This window comes from Capsicum annuum, chromosome 7 (assembly GCF_002878395.1).
Source record: "Capsicum annuum cultivar UCD-10X-F1 chromosome 7, UCD10Xv1.1, whole genome shotgun sequence".
In the NCBI taxonomy this organism is placed as follows: Eukaryota; Viridiplantae; Streptophyta; class Magnoliopsida; order Solanales; family Solanaceae; genus Capsicum; species Capsicum annuum.
This window is the reverse complement of record NC_061117.1, coordinates 213,318,104-213,326,336: the sequence shown is the minus strand read 5'-3', so window position 1 is coordinate 213,326,336 and position 8,233 is coordinate 213,318,104. Positions and strand designations below refer to the sequence as shown.

The window sequence follows — 8,233 nt, the reverse complement described above, 5'->3', positions numbered from 1 at the left end:
TTAGTATAGAATTATTTTAATTTAAAATTAAAATTATAAAATTTTATTTATTTTTATTAAATTATGTGTCAATTCAAAGTAAATTATTCATTTGGAAACGAATAAATATTATTTTCTCTGTTTAAAAAGGAATGATCTAGTATGACTTGATACGAAATTTAAGAAAATAAGATGAATATTATAATTTTAAATTAAAGATATGTGGAATTTATTAAAATATTCTTCAATTTTATGATCTTAAATATATTTTATGTAGAAAGTTAAAATTTTAAAATTAATAAAAAAGAAAGGAATTATTTTTTTTAAAATGAATTAAAAAAAGAAGTAAATCATTCTTTTATTTTTTTTAACGGAGTAATACGTTTGCAAGTGAATATTGAACGGAGGATGTAGTTCGAAACCTTTTACCCTAGCAAAAGTACCTAACACGTCTGCAACGCATATATAAGTAAGCCACCCTTTATTTCCTTTCTCCCCTCTGCTTCCCTTTATCATTGGTCTCCTTCCAACCTATGGCGGCGGCTGCAACAACCTCATTCTCCATCTCCACCGCTTCCTCCTCTTCCGCGTCCTCTTCCAAATCCCTTAAACCTTCTCTTGCTTCCAATCTAGGGTTTCTCTCCTCAGCGCCGTCGCTTAAGCCTCTTAGAGCTAAAACCGCTGTTTCAGCCGGAGATTCTAGCTCCGGCGGCGCTATGGCGGCGAAGATGGTGTCGGCTCCTGCTGCTGTTGTGAAGGCGCCTGCTTCGTTTGATTTTGAAACGTCCGTGTTTAAGAAGGAGAAAGTTACCCTTGCTGGAAATGATGAGGTGCATTTCTATCTTATTTTTTTCGGCTATAGCGATTTCATTGTATTCAACTGTTTGATACTATTCATTTGCCTAGATTTTATCCCACTTTATGTGTCGCTTTTCGAATTTCGAGATTCAAACTATATATAGTACTAATTTTTTTCATACATTTAAAAAAATATTTTGAACTGCCAATAGACTTGTAATTTTTAATAGTTTTCAGATAAGTAAATTTTATTTCAAATTATTTAGAAATTCCATGACCCAATTCACGGTCAAAATTAAACTGCTTACTCTCGATAAAATTTTCAGATTTGTAAATTTATTTTAAAAAGTTTAAAAATTGGATGACCAAATTCACTGTCAAACTTGAAATGTTTTGACTTTAGAAATTAGTTCATTGCCACATTAATTAGGACCGAGTTGCTACTAGATTTATATTTTCAATTAACATAATTAATATATCTAGTCTAATTTAGCTTGAAAGACGAAAGTTAGTTAAATTGATGCTGATGAGCTAAAAGTGGTAAACGAATTGGAGGGTCGGAGTGTTATCTTTCTTCTTTTTTTTTTTTCTGTTTCGATTTGGTTTGTTTATGCTGAAAGTGTTTATATGTTGTATTTGATGTTTTTGACTATGATGTGTAATATGGAATACTGTGATGCAGTACATTGTGAGGGGAGGAAGAGATTTGTTCAAGTATTTGCCTGATGCTTTCAAAGGAATCAAGCAGATTGGAGTTATTGGCTGGGGTTCTCAGGTATAATTCATGGACTCAGTTTTTTATTAATTTCATTTTGAATCAGAAATTGCCTTACTAATTTGAGGTTTAGGTTGAATGTTTGATGTTCTCAACTTAGAAGATACTCGCTATGTGATGTTCCGAGTCCAAGGAATTAATTGTTGTTTGAAATGTGAAGTAAGGAAAAAGTTCCTTAGTGTTCCTTATAGTACTTTAGTGTTTTTTGTATAAATAAAATCTTTCGAGAACAGCCTTTTTACCTTACAAGGTAAAGGTAAGGTCTACATACACTCTATCTTCTCCGGACCCCACTTGTGGGACTATACTGGGTATGTTGTTGTTGTCTAAAGTAAAAGAGAACGATGATATTTTTAAGTGCAGTCTGATTTTTGAAGATATTGTTTAATAATTTTTTCTGAAGATTCCTTTTTCTACCATATTGAAACCTGGCAACTATTCCCTTCCTTTTTCTAATTTCCTGGTGAGCTATTTATTTGTTTATGTATATCAGGCACCCAGCTTTGATCCACTTTTTTTCTGAATTGCTTGTAACACTTCATTGTTGATTTTTTTTTTTCCAGGCAGCTATTGTGTTGTAGTAACTAATTGTGAACATGACAAGTGTTTATGTCTTGTTTAAATATTTAACCTGGTTTCCATGAGTTATCTTCGTATGGTTTTGGTGAAAAAGGGAACTTTTTCCTTCCTTGTGAGATATAAATGTTTATATGCTTTGTTTCATGTTTTATGCTCTCTTTGGAGTGCAGGGTAAAATTTATGAAAAGTTAAAAAATGTCAAATATACATTAATGTAGTGTTATACTAATTTCCACTCCCAATTCAATAATGTCAATATTAATCCAATTCCTCAAAATATTGAGATTGAACAAACTTCCAGTTATTTCTTTTGAATCACTTTGCGCATCATTGTTTGAACCACACTTCTCTGAACTGCATGATTTCACCCATGAAACAATAGCCCTTTGTCCGCATCAGTTCATCACGTAAGCGACGAAGAATGGCTTTTAACGGCTCTGGTTTTTCCCCCCTATATACAGATTTGCTTAATAAGTACCATTTCTTTTTAGGGACCTGCTCAAGCCCAGAATTTGAGGGATTCTCTCGCAGAAATAAAATCCGATATAGTCGTTAAGGTAATACTTCATCTTCTTCTGCTTTCTCCTTGCTATTCCACCTAGACATAATAAAACAGTGGAAGATGGTGTTTATATGGTGGTGTGAATTGGTTGTTACATTTTTGGCATATTATGTTAAGCTTACAAGTGTAGTCTGTTTATGTAGATTGGTTTAAGAAAGGGTTCAAGCTCATTTGCAGAGGCCCGCGCAGCCGGGTTTACTGAAGAGAATGGGAGCCTTGGTGACATATATGAGACTATCTCTGGCAGTGATCTCGTGCTGCTTTTGATTTCTGATGCTGCTCAGGTTGGACATTGTTTTAGCCTCTGTTCTTACCGTGCAATATTTGGTAATTACTTTTTGTATTAAGTACGCTTGGTGATTATGTTTTATGATAGCTACATTTTATTGCATGCTTCTTTCACACAATAGCTCAACGTCTTAGCTAAGTTAGTACAATTTTTTTTGTTGAGTCTACAACTATTTTTGACCAAGATACAATCTACTTCATGGTATATTGATACTTCATGCCTTCTCTTCTTCTTTTGAAATTCCATTCACCTTTGGGGTGCGCAAATCTGTGAATTACAATGTTGGCGCGAGGACGGGTTTAAAGCTTCAGAGATGCTTCAAAATGTCAAATGAATCTCTGTTAACACATCTAGATTTATGATTGCTTAACCTGGTAGTTTATTCTTTCACCAGTGTGCAGATATTACCCTTTGTTTCATTATTGCTCTGTCTAATTTTCTGATGTATGTGCAGGCTGATAATTATGAGAAAGTGTTTTCTCACATGAAGCCAAACAGCATACTTGGGCTTTCACATGGATTCCTTCTTGGCCATTTGCAGTCAACAGGCCTAGACTTCCCGAAGAACATTAGTGTGATTGCTGTATGTCCCAAGGGAATGGGTCCCTCAGTCAGGCGATTATATGTTCAAGGAAAAGAAATCAATGGTGCTGGAATTAATGCAAGTTTTGCAGTCCACCAGGTCTCTTCTAATGCCGTTGCTCTACTCTCTTTCCCTCAAGCCATTAGTTTTATGTTCAATCTGACGTGTGATGCCTTCTACTATCTCCAGGATATTGATGGAAGGGCCACAGATGTTGCTCTAGGGTGGTCTGTTGCCCTTGGTTCTCCCTTTACTTTTGCTACTACTCTAGAGCAGGAATATAGAAGTGACATTTTCGGAGAACGAGGTTAGTGTCTTTTCAAATCTATTTATGTCCTATTAAAGCCATTATGGTTGAGTAATTGGTTCCCTCGTTAGGCATTTTACTCGGTGCTGTCCATGGAGTTGTTGAGTCACTTTTCAGAAGGTACACTGAGAATGGAATGAGTGAGGAGCTTGCCTACAAGAACACTGTAGAGTGCATAACAGGAATCATTTCAAGGACCATATCAACAAAGGTCGGCCTTGATTTTTATCTTTTGTAAGACTAGCATGTCTAGGAAGATGCTTATGTGTCATTTTTGGTAGAATCACTCTAAATTGTTGTATTCATGTGTATCCATTTTCCAGGGCATGTTGGCCGTGTACAACTCATTTACTGAGGAAGGCAAGAGGGATTTTGAGGCTGCATACAGTGCTTCATTTTACCCCTGCATGGAGATTTTGTATGAGTGCTATGAAGATGTAGCTGCAGGTAGCGAGATCAGGAGTGTTGTCTTGGCTGGCCGTCGCTTTTATGTAAGTCACTTTTGAATCTGTAGTTTTACAGTAGCCATTTGGCTTGCTTTGGACTTTGGATTTAGTTTAGTTCTTTGAAGATTAGGTTTCGGGATGTTTTTGAAGATCAATTTTGGGGAATTTTGCACAAGTGGATTAATTTGGGAAAATGTTTTTTCCCGATATATCTGAGACATTTGTTTTTTCAGTTATAGGAAAATAAGTATGATTCCTGAAAAGAGTATGTTTTACAAACAAACAATTGTTTCAGGTTTGGAGAATTATCTAAAAACTTTTCTGATCAATTGTAGCTGAAGGGCGTTGGTTTTTTCTGTATTTAAGTTTTAGATTATAATCCTACCACTACCTAGCCAATGCCAATGAGGCCTTTTCTTGGTTAATTTTAATTTTGTTCACATGTTAGACCTGGTAATTTAAGTTTTCAAGGGGATATTTGAAGAAAAATGTCAAATATGAAAATAAAATGATTTTATCTTTGGTTCTGTACATGCAGGAAAAGGAGGGCTTACCAGCCTTCCCAATGGGGAAAATTGACGGAACAAGGATGTGGAAGGTTGGTGAGCGTGTTCGAGCAACACGACCAGCGGGTGATCTTGGTCCTCTGTATCCTTTCACTGCTGGTGTCTATGTGGCATTGATGATGGCCCAGGTTAGCATTTTTGTGCTTGAGCCATGGAAGTAGATACTTACATGATATTTCAGGATACGCTTGAAGTGCACTTTTGCTCCGATCGCTTCCTATGCCTTTTTAAATAATCATATTTACAGATACTTACATGATATTTCAGGATATGCTTGAAGTGCTCTTTTGCTCCGATCGCTTTCTATTCCTTTTTAAATAATCATATTTATTCTCTTGCTTTTGCGTCTTGGATTTGATACTTTTAGGACGTCCAACTCTAATGGTGTTAGCATGCCACGTGAACATTTGAATCTTGAATTGACAAGTTGTGCTTTTTGAAGGAAATTTTTGCCTGAGGCTCTTTTGGAACTCAAATGGATCTGACTATTGTTTTAAGTTCTATGAAATCACAATGGAAAGTTTCTTAAATGATGAAAGATTACGTGAATATGTTATGTGCAGTTTTCTGACATTCCTTGTCATCTAAAATTTTGTTTTTGGAAAATACAAACAGATTGAGGTTTTGAGGAAGAAAGGCCACTCTTACTCGGAGATTATAAATGAAAGCGTCATCGAGTCTGTAGATTCCTTGAATCCATTCATGCATGCTCGGGGAGTATCATTCATGGTTGACAATTGCTCTACAACAGCACGTTTAGGTTCCAGGAAGTGGGCCCCTCGATTTGATTACAATCTCACCCAACAAGCACTGGTAGCTGTGGATAATAATGCCCCTATCAATCGGGATCTCATCAGCAACTTCCTTGCAGATCCTGTGCATGGAGCTATTGAAGTTTGTGCTCAACTGAGACCCACAGTTGATATTTCTGTACCAGCAGATGCTGATTTCGTCCGCCCTGAACTCAGGCAATCTGGCAATTGAGGGCTTTTTGGGTCACCTAGTGAGCGAAGGAGAATTTTATGGAATTGAGGTTGAGATTTTATATTATTGTTTTGTTGATGTAGGCAAGAATACCTATTTAAATCTGTTGAGCTCATAAGAATCTTAGCCTTTGTTGTTGCTTATCTATGCCGGTGCTACTAGCACGCACTTTATGTAGCCTTTGTTGAATAACAGGATAAATGTATTTGAAATTTGGGTACCCTTTTAGCAACTATGATTTGGGAGTAACATCTTTCACTACCCACATTGATTTATCACATTTTAAACTTCAATTGACATATTGGCTGAGAATTCAGCTTAGTCGAACTGTAGTGAGGTTCTGCTACTAGATGAATCAACAGCAACCAAAACGATGTATTGGAAAAATAAAAATTGACAATAGCTGCGACCAAATAATTAAGCGTAAAAGTATAAGAAATAAAAGATAATAGCAGAAATCAAAAAACAAGAACTAGAAGAGTAATATTACTAGTAGTGAAAGAAGATGTTAGGCAACAGAGTTACCAATTAATCATTTACTTTGATGTTCTTGATTTTTCGGGCATTTGAAGGGGAGATGCATGAATGTCTCCCTATAGAGTGTGAAAAGTTGGCTAGAGATAGAGTGTGAGAAGTTGGCTAGAGATGGGTTTCGAAGAGCGATAGACTGAAAAATACTAGGTAAAGGTATCGTAGATAAGAGATTGTGGAGGACGCGAATTAGAGCAAAAAGTTAGTATAACAGTAGCATAATACCAATGTAACAATAGAGAAATCAGAAGACATGGAAGAGAAGAAGAATGAAAGAAGAAGAGAGGAAGAAGAAGATTGCAAGAGAGCAGTATTAAGTGAATTTCATTAATGATCTTGTAAATTAGTAGTATCTGATGGTCAACTATTAGCTTGATAACTAACTAAACAGTGTATGTAATGTCTAGTGAGATGCAATTAGGGTTAAGAAGAGGAATTGGGGAATATTTGTCAAGGGTGCACGTGGCTTTACACGTGAGTTTATCAGCACTTTGACGTCTCAAATTTAAGATTCAAGATATAATATAAATGGCCCTGATTAGATTCGGAGTTGGTGGATGCCAACTGAAATTAGTTAGTCAACAGAATAAATATCCCAAACTCAGCTATGGAAAAAGGGTTACGAACTTGGTAAATCTTCTCTCTTTCTCTCCTTCTTCCTCCGATTCATCTCTCTTTCTCTGTCTCTGTTCTTCCTTTTTTATCCAACCTAATTCCTTATCATTCTACAGGGAATTCCGCCATTGGGGCTCATTCATTCAGTTAATCGTATTAGTAAATTGTAGTTTTTTTTTGTAGATTGTAATACAAATTCAACTAATCAATAAAATTTCCCATTTTATCTCGATTCATTCAGTTCGATTAAGTTCATTACAACTTGGTATCAGAGTCACTCCTGGCCATTACTAAATGACGATTACAGAAATCAGGCCCAAAGCTATGGAGGATAATATGAAGAAACTGAAAAATCAGTTACAAAATCATATAACTGAATCAAGTAAAAGAGCAGAAGTTTCTGAGGCGAAAATGGATGACTTGTCCTGTAAAATAGATCTGCTCATGGAGAGATTGCTTCCGCATTCTGCGAAAATTTTGGGTAGCGCGCAGGGAAGAATCATCAAAACGATGGGAAAGGTAACAAACAAAGGATGGCTATGGAGCGTCCTTAGAACAATGGCTATGGCAGTTACAACTCTAAAGTAGAATTTCCCTACTTTGAAGGGCTGATAGGGTCTGATCCTTGCTCGTGGTTGAGGAGATGCGAGAGGTATTTCCACTACAATCACATAACGAACCTAGAGCAGAAGTTGGAGGAGGCAATTCTTCAACTCAATGGACGACAGAGGCATGGTATTTCTCCTATCAGCTCAGCAAGGGAAGCATCACCTGGAGTGAATTTTGCGAGTAGATCTACAAAAGATTTCAGGATGCGGAGAATAGTAAGTTCAATCTCACAGGAGAATTTAAGAAACTCGAGAAAAAAGGCACAATTAATGAATATCTCAAAAAATTTGAGGACTTAAAAGCATGGGTGTTGATTAGAAACCCCACAGTACCAGATGAGTTCTTCTTTGAATTCTTTGTGGAAGGGTTGAAGGAGGAGATACAACACACAGTGAAGATACTTAGGCCGTTTACACTAAGTCAGGTTGTGGAGATGGCCAGACATCAAGAGAAAGTGGTTGAATAATCTAATAAAAAGGAAAAGACGAATTAGAGTAAAGGTACAGAACTCGTAAACACGTCACAAGCACTGGTGCCTAACATGGTAGGAATGTACAGTCTACTGGTAATATTAAAAGGAATAAGGGTTTATGCTATAGATGTGGTGACA

General features: G+C 36.3%; 1 protein-coding gene across 1 annotated transcript; it reads left to right on the top strand.

Annotated features, from left to right (window-relative positions):
• The first annotated feature begins 512 nt into the window (after positions 1-512).
• On the top strand, positions 513-5,868 carry LOC107856177 (ketol-acid reductoisomerase, chloroplastic-like). The gene is given in 10 exon segments (NM_001324728.1): positions 513-809; positions 1,460-1,552; positions 2,623-2,688; positions 2,837-2,977; positions 3,437-3,664; positions 3,755-3,872; positions 3,944-4,083; positions 4,196-4,363; positions 4,857-5,012; positions 5,500-5,868. Coding segments are annotated over 10 exon segments (1,776 nt in total).
• Positions 5,869-8,233: the final 2,365 nt, after the last annotated feature.